Source organism: Melozone crissalis, unplaced genomic scaffold, assembly GCF_028551555.1.
Source record: "Melozone crissalis strain CALT ecotype California unplaced genomic scaffold, PUWL_Pcris_2 ptg000006l_1, whole genome shotgun sequence".
Lineage (NCBI taxonomy): Eukaryota > Metazoa > Chordata > Aves > Passeriformes > Passerellidae > Melozone > Melozone crissalis.
The window spans coordinates 21361469-21377830 of record NW_026535784.1 but is presented as its reverse complement, the minus strand read 5'-3'; the positions used below and the strand labels follow the sequence as shown (position 1 = coordinate 21377830).

General features: G+C 42.5%; 2 protein-coding genes across 3 annotated transcripts in view; one reads left to right on the top strand and one right to left on the bottom strand.

Annotated features, from left to right (window-relative positions):
* The window catches only part of FIP1L1 (factor interacting with PAPOLA and CPSF1), a 38261-nt gene extending 29485 nt beyond the window's left edge, over window positions 1–8776 (bottom strand). For both annotated transcript variants that reach the window (XM_054293749.1, XM_054293759.1), the window contains exons 1-6: window positions 8662–8776; window positions 7925–7964; window positions 5512–5569; window positions 2784–2887; window positions 473–534; window positions 161–268 (exon numbers count right to left, since the gene is read on the bottom strand). In XM_054293749.1, coding sequence (XP_054149724.1) covers window positions 161–268; window positions 473–534; window positions 2784–2887; window positions 5512–5569; window positions 7925–7964; window positions 8662–8743 — 454 coding nt within the window. In that variant the 5' untranslated portion in view covers window positions 8744–8776. The remainder of the gene's footprint in view (window positions 1–160; window positions 269–472; window positions 535–2783; window positions 2888–5511; window positions 5570–7924; window positions 7965–8661) is intronic.
* Window positions 8777–12070: 3294 nt separating this feature from the next.
* The window catches only part of SCFD2 (sec1 family domain containing 2), a 328968-nt gene continuing 324676 nt past the window's right edge, over window positions 12071–16362 (top strand). Inside the window, exon 1 of the mRNA XM_054291689.1 lies at window positions 12071–12806. Coding sequence (XP_054147664.1) covers window positions 12071–12806 — 736 coding nt within the window. The remainder of the gene's footprint in view (window positions 12807–16362) is intronic.

Genomic DNA, 16362 nt, shown 5'->3' with positions numbered 1-16362 from the left:
CCAAGGAGAGCTCAGGATACACATGTACTAAAAAAATGGCCTATGCTGTACAGTACCTCTGAGGGATAGGTAAGATGACACCTACATGCACTCAACAGAAACAACTATTAAAATAACCTACTGAACACCTATGTATCAGTGAACATAAACCAGACATTACCTGGCTTTCTCCAAGGTTTATCTTCAAAAGAATCTAAATCTACTTCCAGAAGTGGCACACCATTAATACTCCCTGGTGCATCTAGATCCAGTCCCTTAACTTTTGCACCTGTGAAGAAAAGTTAGTTAGAGCCTTCTGTCTCTACCAAATGGAATTTTATCAGTACCATTACACTTAGAATAATAAAAAATAAATTAAAAGCTAGAAAAAAATATCAATAAGTTTTAAAATAAACAATTATTTTCATAATCCAAAACAATATCCAATATGTTTTGGGGTTTTTTACTAATATTACTGAGTAAATTTTCTTACCAGAAGATCCATAAGCTCGTCCTCCTGCCTTAATATTGAGATTCACAGGTGCTGCTCCATAACTTCAAGAAATTAACAAAAACCGGAATTAGACAAGAAAAGTTTTAAACCAGAAGAAAACACAAAACAAGAGATAGCTATATCCAGAAACATATTGGACACAGGCTCAATCACCATCCTGAATCTCTAGCTTTCCAAGCTGGTAACTGTAAAGGTAAAGAGATCAGCCTAGGAGGAAGAGAGAGTACCTTTCTATGCTCAGTAGCAACTTCTCCAACTAATAAACAGTAGTGAAGCAAGTTCCAGTCACTCTTCCTGAGATGAAAGGATAAAGACCTTGATAGAAACAAGAATGGACAGAACCAGAAGAAGAGAGAGAAAGGAAAAATGCAGTTCATTTAGGGATACAGATGACAGTCTGGGGATTAGAGTAAAAACAAAATAAATTTTAAAAAAAGGAAGGGTTTAGATGGATCATTTTATCTTTTCATAATCATTCCATTTAATCTGTACAGAAGTGAAAAACACAAGCATTTCTCTAAAATGACTGAAGTGCTGTCTCAATGTACTTCTAGCAATCATCTATCCTTGTAAACAACAGAAAAGTATGCAATTTTTCACTTTCTAAAATAATTGAGAGCTTTCTTCAAAAAAAACTTGGAAACCTAACTACTGAATAGATCTAACTACCTTAGGAATTACAGTATTGTTCATTTGTAACATTAAGAGCTAGCTCTCCCTACCATTTGTGTGTAATGTAACTTATCCTCACAGGCGACCCATATACATCATGAGATTTGCATATAATTAGAAGGTCAGAGTATGGTTTACAGTATCCACTTCCATGCAGTGCTAGTTTTCTTTCAAGTGCTACAACAGCATAAAACCAACACAAACATTTAACCTTCTGATCTGCCATGCTGTATTTGTGCATGATTTTGTGAAACAAATCTATCAAGACTTTTAAACTGCAGTTGACTACTATATGAAAAACCATTTAATCCTACAAAACAGACTTGTTCTACTGCAGTTGAAATGTACAACAATGTTCCATTTGTTTTAGATTTCTGCTCTTCTGTGAACTTTATGTCTAATTCACCCAGAAAAGAGGATTTTTCAGAAGACAGGCATTTCTATATTAAAACTTTCTGCTCTAATTAGATTTAGGATCACCTGCTCATTGTTCCTGCATACATGGAAAGAGCATCAGCAAATCACTGAGAATATAAATCTAGTTTTGCTTTAGTACCACAAAGCTGGAAGCTACTGCCTAGACCACAAGAACACTGCAAGTTACTGAAAGCAGAAAAATAAAGAACTGAAAGAATTGGCGCTTCTTCTATTACATTCATTTGCACATTATTTTAGAACATGAAACACTGAAAGTTTAAAAATACTATGTTTCAAACAGGAGTAAATCACCTGCATTCTAAAGTTAAAAACACTATATACGTGAGTCAGACCCACCTGCAGACCTGTCATAATTTAAGAAATGGCACCCTAGTAACTCTGGTTTTAATAAGCATAAAAATATTGGCATTGCCAAGAAAAACAAGCAAACTATGTCCCTCAGCAAATTTCCATTCAATGAAAAATATTATTTCATAATTTTGGGTAAAATTAGCACTGTACAAAAGTGTTCAGTAAAAATAAGCCCTTTTGCAAGATCAGAAGGAATACGGGGCAATAAAAGTAGCAAGATCAGTATAAATGCCCCAACAATGATCTTGAGAAATAATCTCCAGAGACTCACAGTTTCATCCTTAAGTAGATTAAAATCTTATTTGAGAACATCAATTGGGATTGAAACTACAAAGGTCTAATTAGAACTGTATCCACTACAAACAGGATGAGGGACAAACACTTCTCATGCTCTTGCCATTCTATCCTTTGCAACCAAAATGTCACTGTCACAGTAATGACCCCAAAAACGCTATATAACATAGCCATTCCCTAATAAGAAACAACTCACACATTTACAAACTTAATAAAATCATTTCTCAAAATCTGAAAACACAATTTAAACTTAGAACTCTTCCTTGCACTCCACTGATTTCATTTCACTTGTTTTCAAGCCACTGTATCATTAAAAACATTGTTAAAGAACTAACAAAGTTCTTAATTGACAGTAATTGTGCACACAATCTGCCATTTTTGGCAAGTATTAAATGGCAAACATTTGGAAAAGAATAAAAAATATTAAGAATATCAACATTAAAAAGGCAAATAAATTACAAGCATTAAAGAGACTGCATTTACAATTAAATATAATCTCAAATGTTTCCTCAGTTAATGTTTGCAGATAACTTACCTAAACTGTGGAGCTCCTGTCTTAATATCCCCTATGGTGACTTGAACATCATCTTCATCATCATCACTATCACTATCACTGTCATCCTCAGCCTCTGCCACCTTCTATAAAAGAAAAAGTCATTGCTTAGACAAAAAGGAGTCACTTACCTTCACAATGGAAACACAATCCAGACAAAACCATCCATTCTAGAAAGCTTTGAAAGAAGAAAATTCTCCTCTTCCTAGACATTAGAATTGAGTAGCATTAACAGCAAATTCAGGAGGTTACAAGTATCTGAAACATCTGGATCAAAATAGAGAAGTGTCTTTAATACTAGGTTCAGTTTCTCAAGCATAAAAGAGTTTCCACTATCTAATATCCTCCTTCCCTCTATCTAGCTCATACACACTGGTTCTATTCTTACATTGTCATTCAGGACAGGACTAAAAGATATGGAAGACTAGCTTCTTGCCATCATCAATTATATATGCAGCATAATTCAAGTAAATGTTTCCCCAGCTGATGATGAACATTGGAGAAATCTATCTAGTTCCTTAAGTAAGTAAGCTACATAAAATACTTGAGACATTTCAGCAAACAGACTGAAAAATCAGATACAAGAGCACGCTGTATGCTGTACGATACACAGAGCTTTTTAGGCTCCAGACAAGCACTAAACATGTCCCTACTACATAGTAATGATCAATTCATTACTTTTTTTTTTTTTTTGTAGATCTGGTTTTTTCCTCCCAATGAACATCACTCTCTTTTTTCTATGCAGAATTCAATAACCATTCAATAACCATATTAACCAGTCAGCTCTTCACAGTTAGACCTTGATCTCACTATCTTGATTAACTTTGTATCATCAGAAAACTCCTAATTTCACAACTTAGCTCTTTTCCAAGTAAATACATTAAACAGCACAGGTTAAGCATAAAATTCCAGGGAATCCTCTCTGGAGGTGGCTTTCCTTTACTCTGAAAATAGAACCTTGACTTCTACCCTGTGTTTTCTATCTATTACAAACCAGCTAAAATCAGTTATCCACATAGGGCTCATTCTGTAACTGCACAGAGAATTTTTAAAAGTCCTTTGATGAGGAACTTCTTCTAAAACTTTGTGGAATCCAAATGAACTTTTCCAACCAAATCACCCTTATTCACATATTGGAATTCTTCAGCAAAAAGTTGAACTCGTGGAAGCCAAGCTGATTCTGCCCTAGCAGCCTTTAGTTATCCATGCACAGCTGGGTTCCAGCCCTTGTCTACTATACCATCTATTAAGTGGCCCTGTACATAAAGAAAATCAACAAAAATCAACAGCTCCTTAGCAAGTAAGATGTTGGAGTGCAGTTCATCCTCACTACACAACATTAATATAATTTCATAATGATGTAGAGTCTGTTCTTGGGGTAGGGATGATGGGTCAAGTCTAGATCAGTATGGATATTCTGTAAATGACAGCTGAAGACAGTCTTTCAATTCCACATGGCTGAAAAGTGCAAATTCACCATTCATCAGGCAACCCACACTGATGCCACTACAAAGGCATCAAACAGGAAATAAAATTTTGTTTGGACAACGTACCTTTTCAACCAAAACCCACTTCACTTATAAGCAATGATTTTTTAGTTCCCTCTGCACAGAAATATTCACCTGCTCCTATTCCATCAACTTGAACAACATCCATTTTTCTAAGCTGCTGCTTAGAACATTCATGGACGCCATTTACAATTAAGTTCTCAATTTTGTGGAGATATTCTAATGATAACCTAACAATGCCAGGCTATATATAGATTAAAAACATTTAAAATATGCAAGTAGAAGAAAATGGAGCCTGTAAGGATTTCCAGAAATACAAACACTTTTGATGCATTTTATGTAGCTTTTCAGTTTAAACAACTGAAGTAAGTTTTAAGATTTTAATAACTTCTTCCCCAATTTTAAATACAGTGTAATGCCTTTCATAAATAAAGCGTTAGAGTTACTGTAAAAAAGTACTACACTAAGAGGCCAGTCCTTGAAACTTGCACAAATATCTCAATAATGGTTTCTACGTCATTTAAAGTTATTTCTTGGAGTATATAAGTCAAAAAGTCCCACTGAAGTAAAACTACAATCTTCTCATAGAACTTCTCATAGTTAAATTTTTCCCATTCACAGTAACCTGAATCCTTTAACCAACATAGCAACTGCAAATTCAATTTCTTGGTCCTTTCCATCATCATACTAACACTGATGTTATCAGACATACCAAACATTGAAGACCACTCCAAATAAGTGTTACATTGCCTCTGAAAGGCATGTGTAATTCATCTCTTCGTTCACACTTTCACATAGTTTTGCAAATCCTCCTTGTCTATCATATCCAAAATAAGAAAAATGATCAGAGGACTTTATTTTCTCATCACTGAGAAAAAACAAACCATCATTTTGAAAAGCATGTCTCTGAGAAAAGAGAGGTGTCTTCGAGCACCGTCTTTCTGGCCCCCCAAAAAACCTACGAGTACTATTTATTTATTTTCTGTAAATTAGATTTAAGAATTGGACTTAACTGGAAAATTGATTTCCTAATTTAGTAATTTCTACAGTTTCTGCAGCTCACAAACACATTTTAGAAAAAAAAGGTGCACACTTAGGCATTAATTCATTTAAATCTAAGTCCTAGTCAAATTATGGATTCCCAGAAAGTCATTACATCACAACATTTTAAGACAGTATTTCAAAAACACGTTTAAAACTACCGTTTTCACAACGCCATTTTCTGCAGCTTCCTCTTCACTTCCAGGTGGGGGTGGAACACTTAAAAAAAACAAACAGGAAAAGGTGAAACTAGGTATTTATGCACATGCTATTTCACAGGTATCAGCTAATGATGAAAAAAAGCTTTGCTTCCTAATTCCAGATGAAAAGCTAAAGCTCCAGTTGTCTTCAACATTGATTAAAAAACAAAGTCGACTTGTTAAAAAAAACAAGATGAATATAACTTTATATTAGCAATATTTTGCTATCATAAATCATACTAACTGGATGTTCATAAAATAGTTGGATGCAATGAGGCATTACACTTGGATCTTCCTTTGAAATCAAACTGAAATACTTTGTAACTTATGAAGGGAGAATAAGTTGATTTTTTTTTTCCCCTGCAGACTGACACTTTTCAAAGACATAATGGAAAAAAAAGCATTTAAACACCCACAGGTAATGTATCACTAAACAGAATTCTCATATCAGCATTGTGAAATCTCCTTCTACCATATGGAATAGTTACAATGCAATGACTAATTCAATTATATTTACCTGTAGACTGAGAACCGTAAAAATTGTAAAACTACTGGTCCATCTGAAAGAATGAGTACTGTGACATCCAGGCACATGAGCTGTCTCACTGAGTCTACATAGGGCTGTTTCCTACACAGTGATATTTTAACTTCCACAGTCCCATTAGCTGTTAGGATGCTGCACCACAAATAGCAGAGTAAGTAGGGAGCCATCTAGAAACAATATTCTTTCACTGAAAAGGTATTTCTGAAACAGTGTGCAACTGGCAATTTTTATTGAGTAGAATGAATCTAACCCCATACTCTGTTGGCAACACACCCGTGAGTGTTGCACCCAATATAGCCCAGCTACTGCCTTAGGGTTCAAGCTTGATCATTTCATTTCATCACCTGGTAAAATGACAGACTAGGTACAGAACCTGAATAACACATCACATTTTCTGTATATACAAACAACACCAAATCTGAGAGGCCAGAGACCAAAACTTTTAACAGCTGAACTGTCCCCATACTTTCACAGTTCCCAAGAAAATTTTAAGATGGGTAAGTTAGTATTTGTTATGCTTTTTGTCCAAAACTGCATTGTGACAGCCAAATGCCAAGCTAGACACCATTGACCAAAAAATGGAGTACACTTTCTAAAAATCATTTTGGCCTCCATGCAAGTAATTTTCCTAAGTAACAGTAGTAGTGACAAACATGCCAGGTCAAGAAAAGGTAACTGAACATAAGGAATCAACTGATATAGAATAGCTTCTAAATAAAGAGCAAATAAATAACTAGAACTCTTTGTCCTGGAAGAGACAAGATTCAAGACAAATGCAAGAGAGCCCTAAAAACCTGCTAAATGACATGGAAAAAGTCAAAGAAAACAACTCTGTTTCTTATACTTCAGAAATAATGGGAATCAAATAATCACACCTCTAGCTGCTTCACAATGATATCATTTATAGTCATGTGGTGGAGGTAATTACTGCTTTGTCACTCTGTGCTTGTCAAAGTTGACATGAGTTCAAAGGAGCAACTGAGCAAGCTAACGAACAAGCAGTCCACCAAAGCTAACCAAATGCAAGAGTTCTCACTGAAAAAATGGAAACAACTACAGAAAATAACAATGTATGTTTTCACAAATTGATTTGCCCTTTATTTGTTTAATATACCTTGACAATCAATAATTTCCATATTTTACCAATTATGAGACTTCCTTCATTTAGCACAAGTGACTCATTCCCTTTTCCAGTCATTTCTCATTACTAATCTCCATTAACTTTGTTAGGTTTCCAAGGGAGCATCTTTGTGCCCTCATATAGCTCTTTGTAACTCAAGCAGGTTCCCCTCAGATACTTCCAAAGCTTTCCTAAGTTCCTCTAAGTTTCTTTGAAATACTGTCTTACTGGTTAAAAAAAAACTGAACATGCTAACCCTGCAAGCCTAAGCAGATGTGATCTGTACATCAGACTACCTGGTAATCTTCCACTGCTTCCTTGTATTGCTGTTTTTGCAACTGCACTGCAAACTCTTTGGGAGACAGGATGTTTTTCCATTGCTAAATTATCCCAAACAAGTCCTGATCCATCATTAAGATCACAAAGCACAACAATTACAAAAATAAAAGACCTGTTGGCATTCTGTCAGTGGTTATTGCTGTCCATACAGTTAAACTAACTCTCATACTTAAGTGACCCAATTTCACAGGTACAGCCATTTCAAAGAAAAGCAAAGTCCAAATATACTGTCTTAAGGACACTTTCAAAGACACCAGAGTGGGTTCAGATCCTACCAGCTTTGAAAGTTGGTAGGAGCTGGGAAGAAGAACATAGTGAACACAGGTTTTGTGCAGCCATGCTACAGGGCTTCCAGTTGTCAGGATACTCACCTAGATTTTTCTTCCTCTGGTCTCTCTGCTTCATTTTCATCTACCATAAGAAAAAAGAAACACAATATTTAAGAATAAAATCCCTAGGGTATCAACTGTGACAGATTATCTTGGGATGTAGAATATTAGGCAAGTCTTTAGAGACACATTGACTATCGAGACATATGCTTAACATTTCAGTTGTGAAATCAGTCGAGCAGACCCCTAAGTAAGTACAGTGCTCCGCACTGACAGGTCCACCACATGGGCAAGGTATAGTTTATATGATTCATTAACATCTGAACATAAAGATAGCCCCTAAAGTTGTATAAAAAGTTAATGCATAAAAGATTAAGCCTCTTTCAGTATTTCAACGCCGGGAACTCGGGCAGGAGAGCACCAGGGAGAGCTCGGCGGCCCCAGGGGTGCCTGTGGGGCAGGGACACCACGCGGGGCTCCCGCCGCTGAGGCCCAGCACGCCTCGGCCTGCGCGGCCCGGGCTGAGGGCCCGCGGCACCGGCACCGGAGACCGGGGACGGGAAGGGGCCGGGAGCCGTCGCCCCCGAGGGGCTGGCCGGGAGGAGAGAGGGGGCTGAGCAGCCACGGGGGCGGCGGGACCGGGGGACCTTGTTCAGCGGCCCGGCGAGGCGGCTCACGGCGCGGCCTGCGCACCCCCCACACGGCCCCCCCGCCGCGGCGGCGCCGGGCCGGCCCGCTGGGGAGGCGGGCTGGGCACGGGGGTCGGGGAAGGTCCGTACCGCCATAGAGCCACTCCTCCTCCTCGTCCCCGGCGGCCCCATCGGCGTCCGCCGACAGCCGCTCCGCCTCGCCGGTAGACATGGCCGCCTCCCGCGGGACGCGCGGGCCCGGCCCCGGCAGCGCCTCCCTCCGCCGGCCGCCCCGCCGCGCCGCCCCCGGGCTCCCCCGGCGCCTCGGACCGCGGCCAGGCGCTGCACGGGCGGGCGGCTGCGAACGCCCAACGCGGCCTCTCGCGGAGGATCCGCCGCCGCCGCCGCCGCCCGGCGCTTCCCCTCCCCCCGCGTGAGTGACACGCACAGGAAGCGGGCCCGGCCCGGCCCCGCGGCGCCCCGGGCACGGGCTGCGGGGGGCGGCCTGGCCGGCCCGGCCCCGGCACTGCCCTCCCCGCCGAGCCGCCCGGGCACCGTCCGTGCGCGGCCACTCACCGCGCCTGTGCTTTCGCCGCTCTGCCGAGGCGCGCTGCGAGAGCCGCCTTCCCTTCCTCCCGCTGCCGTTTGCTCTCGGCGGTCCTTGTGCTCTCCCGCCTCCCTGGACGGCCGTCCGTCCCCTCAGCAGGGATCACCGGCAGCATGGCGAGCTCCTCGAGAACATCCCTGCCTGTCTCCAGAAGCAGGACTTGGCTAAACACACGTACACTCCAGTGCCGTGCATCTGCTGGCGGCTGATGGCAGCTGCTGAGGGCGCGTAACCGCGGGGTAAACACGCCGTGCCTCTGCTAGGACTGTCCCTGGGCTCAGCGACTGTCCCAGCTGGACGTGGGATTTTAGGCTTAACAACTCTTCATAGATTTTTTTCCCTGCACAAATTTCCTGACTTTGTTTTTAGGTACAGTAAGGATTTGATATTTGTAGTGTGCCGTGAGTGTCACAACGTCTTTCTATATTCGAAGTGTTTCTATGAATTTCATTAATTCTATTTTAAAACCGATGGGGAGTAGTGGGCCATTTTTCCTGGTGATTTGCTCACTTTACATCTGTGAATGCTACACAACCGCAAGATGCATTAGAAGGGTTAAGTACCAACAACTGTCCAAATAAGTTTCAACCAGTTTTGTGTACAAATGGAGCTTGTGGTGTTTCAGGATGTATGTGAAAACTAAAACAGGGACCTGCTTTTTCACAGCAGGTCAGTTTGGGAAAAATCAGACTGGCACATAAAAAACTTGACTGTAACATAAACACAACTGTCAGTGAGGAGAACTTATTTGAATTGCCTGCATAGAGAAGCTTGTTAGAAAGTTTCATATACGGCATGACATTTCACTGGAAACTTTCATATACGGCATGACAGTTCACATGAACAACCAACCACTCAAAATTTTTTTTTCACCTAAAATTAAATGTCTGAGTATTGTGTACAGGTAATGAATTATGTGGTGTAATTGGGTAGGTTTTCATCTTGCTATTTCATATTTTTTATGCAAATAGTTGTGGAGTCAGCAAATGGTTTTCCACCATTTGGTCACTTGTTTCTCATAAGACAAATGTGTATATGTGGTACCTCTTCATAGACATCAGTGTCTGAATTTTCCTTCCTATTTTGTTTACTTTGCCATTTAACACAATTCTGGCTGACATTAAATGGCACAGCTGAATTCAAAAAGTTTCCTTTGGCTGCAGACCCAGAAGGAAGGAAGGAAGAAAGAAAGAAAGAAAGAAGAAGAAAAAAACCATGTTCAAGAAAACCACAACAAGAGTAGGCTAAGAGCAAAAAATATTTTTAAATACTTTGATGCAGATCATCCAAGCAGTTTTCCTTGTACAGACCTTTAAAGAGAAATCACAGAGAGCTGGTGGTGATGGAAAAGCCCACTTTGAACAGTTGTGGACTGTAAAAGCTGTTTCTTCTAAGGCTTTGAGTAGCTGAAAGGTTGAAGACAGAACTCATCTTTGCAAGCTGCATCACCATCTTCACTCACATGTTACACCCCAGAAACCCACAAAAAATACCAAGTTTATGGGAGCCCTTTAGTAGTACAGTTCTTCTGACACAGTAGTTGTCACCTTGCACAAGGGACAAAATAAGCTGTAAAAACTACTTAGATAATTTTGTTCTGTAATTTAACCATTGCACTTTAAACTGATTAACTTCATTTTGTCTTCTAGCAAGTAATTTTTTGGTTTTTTCAACACTGGCTAGTTGTAATCTATACAGTATTAATAAAGTAAAAAACTATTAGCTTTCTTTAAAAAAATCTGATGTTTTGACAATAATATCTGAAAAAAAACCTTTCAACCTATTAAAAGAGGTCAGACCCCCACCCCTTTTCTTTAATGGTTTTAAAGGTAAATAACCCATTTTAAATTGATGGGCAAGCCATAATTTGTCTAGATTTTTGTCTGTGGCACTCAACCATAAAGCAAAAACTCAGAGATACATAATGTCTGAAGTAATTCAGTCTGAGAGAAGGATAATTCTACTTGTTTATAAACTCAGGGGCCCAGTTTTAATTATCCACCATCCTTTCTTAGTGTTCATTTTTCAAATCAAATAGTCAAGAAGGGTATTAACTTACATATTTTTCTAGCATCATGAAGCTATATGCTCTAAGGTTAAAATAACATATTGATACTATAACAGCACAAAGAAAGGGAAGAATGCATCTGAGTAGCAATGTCAGTGGAGAACACTGAAAGGGAAGGATCTGATTTAATTTCTGGAAATCTAGTGATTTTGGTGTTACTCATGTTTTTCAGTGTTCTGAAACCATTTGTATCTGTAAGAGACCTAAGAACAGCAGTTAAGCTGGAGGGTGAACTTATTAAGTATTTTATCTCTTTATTAATTATTTATTATTATTTAATGATTAATAATGATGATAATCATCATTATGTCAGAAAAGGTGTATTCCTGGCTGTGTACCAAGGAGGCTTCCCAAGTGAGTACTGTGTGCAACAGATTTGCCAGTGGGCCATCCATTCTCTGGGGAGAAGAAACTGCGGGTGCTTGTTATGGTGCTTTTTCTCGTTAGCTTTGATTTCGAGATCAAGGGATTTTAAAGGGGAAAATGAAATTAAAATCATTTGTCATACGTCTCCTACTGTACAGAGAAAAGTCGCATTTACTGAGCAAGAGCACTCCGTGTTGCCAGCTCCTTCTCCAAAGCACTAGTTAACACTAACACAAGAAATACGCATTAGTTAACACCAACACAAGAAATACACAGCAGTAGGGCAGGGAGCAGCGATGCCAGCCTGGGCTCCCGGGTGCTGAGCACGCCGAGTGCCGGGGAGCCGGCGCAGTTCCCGCAGCGTCACCCGGCGGTGCCGCGGCGCGGGCGGGGCTCCCACACGACCGGGGAGCGCCACCGCCCCGCCCCGCGCGCGCGCAGCCAACCCGCGCCCGCCACGCCATCGCTCGGCGCCGGCGGCGCGCCCGGCACGTGCGGGTGTTGTGGCTGTCACCGCCATGGCGGTGCCGGAGGTGCTGCGGCAGCTGAGCCGCCGAGCCTGGGAGCCCGCGCTGGCCCGGGCGCACCGCGCCGCCGTCCTCATGGACGCGCCCTCCGCCGAGGCGCTGCACTGGGCCGGCGGGGCGGGCGAGCTGCTGGCGGCCGGGGCGCTGGCTGTCAGCGCGCTGTCCGCCGAGGCGGCGGTGCCGGCGGGGGCCGCCCGCGCCGTGTTCGTGCTGAGCGGGACGCTGCGGGGCGGCGCGGCCGCGGCGGTGCGCGGCGTGCTGGAGCGGGGCGCCGTGCGGCACTCCGTGCTGCTGTGCGGCGACGAGGCGGACGGCGGCGGGGCGGCAGAGCTGGAGGAGACCTTGCGGCGGTGGATGGGCGAGGGCGGCCGCGCCGAGGTGCTGCTGCGGGGCCCGCCGCTCCTGGCGCCCGTCTCGGCGGAGCTGTGCCTGCTGCCCGCCCTGGCAGCGCTCCTCCCGCCGCTGCCCGGCCCCGGCGGCCCCGGCCCCGCAGAGGTCGGGCTGGGTGCGCTGCCCGCCGAGCTGCGGGCGGCCGTGCGGGCCCTGGTGGGTGAGCTCGACTCTCTCTTCACCGCCCTGGGCCTGCGGGAGGAGAGCTTCGCTGTGGGGGCCCTGAGCAGGGTGGTCGCCGCTGAGCTGGCAAGCTACGCCTCAGCCAGAAACAGGAGGAGAGCAGCCACCAACAAGGCTTCTGTCATCTTCGTGGACAGGACGCTGGACCTCGCTGGTAAGAAATCCTCAGCTGGTTTGGGCTGTCATTCTACAGGGCTCATACCCACCCCACCGGGAGGGTGTCAGACAGTGGGAACCCTGGTGACCTGGTGTTACCAAAAATCCATATTCCATTTTGTACCGTGTCCTCCCATGGCTATGTAGCTCCAGTTCTGGGTCCTAGGTGGGATTGCTCTTGAGATCTGGTCTGCTAGAATTCACTTGTTCAGTGGTTACCAGGCAGTGGTGGTAGAACTCTGGGCTTCTTCTGTAGCTTGGAGAAATATGGCTGGGTTCAAAGCAGTAGTTCCTGTAAGTTCCAGATCATCCTGCTCCAGTAGGAAAACTTGGTGTTCAAGTATTCTACTGGTGGTACCCAGTATCCTCCATTCTGTTCCAAAACAGCTATTACCATGTGGGGTATGTATATGATAATCTTTTGTCCCAGTGTCAGTTTCATGCTTCCTGAATTAAAAGCCACTGCTCTCTAGCATCCAGATCATTCATTACTCGTGCTATCCAGTTGTTTGGCAAAGTATCTTACAGGCTGCTTCCATGACCCCAGATGCTGTGCCAATACCTCTAGTACCAGGTACATCCTTTCATGCAGAAATTGCTCAAATGGTTTGGTTAAGTGGTGGTCCCTGGGGATCAGTGACCCCAAAGTCATACTTAACTGCCTAATGAACTGGTGCTGCTTTCCAAATTTGGAGAAAAGCTGACATAACTGAGCTGGTTACTCTCCTGTTCTTCTTGGTTCATGTTTAACATGATCTTACAGACTAAGCAGTGTGCAGTTCCCTTGCTCAGGTTAGTGGTTTGAAGAGTAATTGTATTAAGCCACCAGGTATGCAAACAGTTCTTCATCTGGCAACACTGGGAGCATGTTTAATCCCATGGCCATGATGGTTGCTTGCACACCCTTGTATCCCAGTGGATCATAGAAATAAGGAGTAAGACTGAAGGCTGTGCTGCAAATCCATAACCTTGTTTCTAGCACTTCCATTTTGCTGCAAGCTAGAAACCTTAACTGTGCCTGTGTACCACCTTGAGGTGTGACGGAAATGATCTGCATCTTTCATACTAAGCCTTGTGGATTGCTGTGAAGGATCCGGTGAATCTATTTGTCACTCTTATCTTTATGTCTGTCTAGGCAGATACACCTCTCTGTGTAACCCTTAGCCATATCTGTGTGCCTGAAAGTGTTTCTGTAGGTATATGTATTGATATAGGAATGACTGCATTTGCTATCCCAGTCATACATACCTCCTGCTGGCATGCACAGGGTGTGGGCCTGGTTCTGTGTGTAGTCAATAATTGAGATCATAATTTTTTGCCACCAAAAGTTATGTAGCAAGTAATTGGCACGGTGTTGCACCCTGCAGCTTGTCTGTTTCTGAATTTTCCTCCATATTTTTTTTCCTCCCATAGTTTCACCATTGTGTGTCCTTGAACTGCTGTAGGGATCATAGCTATCCACAAGGTGCTAAAGAGCAGCTATGAATCAAGGCAGTTAATGCTGTGCTGAGGTTGGGAAGATCGATCAGAAGACTGCAGAAAAATGGACTTGGATAAGGAACCTTAAAATGAAATTATGAGAAGAGTGTTGGTTTGGGGTGAGAACAGGGAAAGGGTTTATTTATGCACTCAGATAGTGAGAAGAAATAAAAACAAGAAACAGAACCAGATTTGGCATGACAGGGAGCTGCCTGACAAGGAGACTCTTGGGTAGGTATGAAGAGAGATATTTAGTACTAGCTTAAACCTGGGAAGTGTAGAATCTTGTACTTCAGTAGGAGAAGATTTCTTGGAGATAATATCAGGGCTGTACTGAGCAACATTGGAAGGAAATATCAAAGCTCACAGAATAAGGATGAGAAGTTACAGGATTTGGTTTTTTAAGATTCTATTCTCAGTATCCATAAATGGAATTAAGATCCCTGCACACAGCCATTCTTTTGTTACCAACAAATGCCTCCAGATTTCATTGGTAATTTCATTGAATTATTCCTATAGTTTGGATGTGATACTTGGGCTATTAAATAGAATGCAAATTGAAGGAAGAAAAATCTCATGCATTTCAGAGGTAAAGCTGTATATGAACCTTAATTTAGTGCTACACAATAAGATTTGTTTCATTGGTCTGCTAAAAACTGTACAGTAAAGAATTCACTTTAGGGGAAGCAGGGGGTGTAGTTAGTGAGTTTCTGGCTGCTGTTAAAGAACTGCTTGGTTGACTTTGCAAATTGTGTCAGCTACAACTTGTATCAAATGTCACCTATTTCAGTTTGTAAGTTATAATGTAAAGAAAAAGTGAAATTAGAACAGCATGATACATGAGTTCTTGTATCCTGGAAGCTAGATGTTAGCCTGGCATGCAAGCTCCTGTTTTGCAGTGGTCAGATAAGTTGTTGTCACACAAACGCTCAGTCTGTCTGTACTTTGGCAGCATTCAAAACCATCAGCTGTGCCCTGAACACTGTTGCTCTTGAGAAGCTGCTGAGCAGTCTGTTGACTGTCCTCAGAAGTAGTGAGTAGAGAGGATCAAAACTAGTCCCATGCACCCTTCTGAAGTCAGTGCAGTCTAAAGTGACTCCCTCTGATTTCTTGTCCTAGTGAAGTTTAACAATCTCAAGAATTGAGATTGTCTCAAGAACTTCTTGTTCTTGTGAAGTTTAACAATCTTTTCAGGCTTGGTTAATTTATGCAGTTGATTGGGGTGGCAGTCACTTTGAAAACCTCCATGAGATGTTTTGTGGTTGTTTTGATGAAGCATGGCAAAGGCCAGTAGCACTGGTGGACCAGTGGAACCTCCAAGAAGTATCAGTTATGGGAATGAGACAGAGGCTCTCATGGAAGCAGCTCCAGTACTCTGAGTCTTCCCCCTATGCCAGGAAGAAAGGAGGGATGTCAATAATTAATGTGGGTTTATTTGCATTTGAGGTGTTTCTGGTTTGACCAAATGTCTTGTTTAAATAAATGTTGCTCACATGCAGCATGTGTGGAGAGGCAGATGTGGCTTCCAGTACATGGGGTGGAGGTTCAGAAGATTATTGTTGTTCTTCCTGTGCAACTTTGCAACTGTTGCAGTGTGCCTTACACATGACTGATCTAGTAAGAGCAATGTAGGGATTTTGGAGAACAAGACAGCTTAGGGAGTCACAAAGAGAGCCCAGCTCATTCCATCTGTATTTCACTGGTCTAACTCTGGCTGGGAATGTTAGAAAGGGAAGTTGCTGTTATTCTGTAATTGTTGCAGTTTTTGGTGAAACAAATGAGTAATAAACCAGCTGAATGGTCAGATGTCCATGCTGCAGTACCACCCTGTGTTGGACACTTGTGCCTTCTTTGCTTTCTGTGGATAAAGGTGTTGCCATCACAGAGTTTGGCTTCACTTTTATTTTCCTTTTTCATCCTTGTTTCTCTTTTCAACAGTTTGCAGTACAGAAAAGTGGATAGACCATGGAAAACCATGGCTTACAGCCTGGATACCTGGCTGCTGTAGAATTGCTGGAGACAGTCTTCTGCTTCTGCTATCCAAGAGCACTTAATAATCTGACCTTAGCAATGTA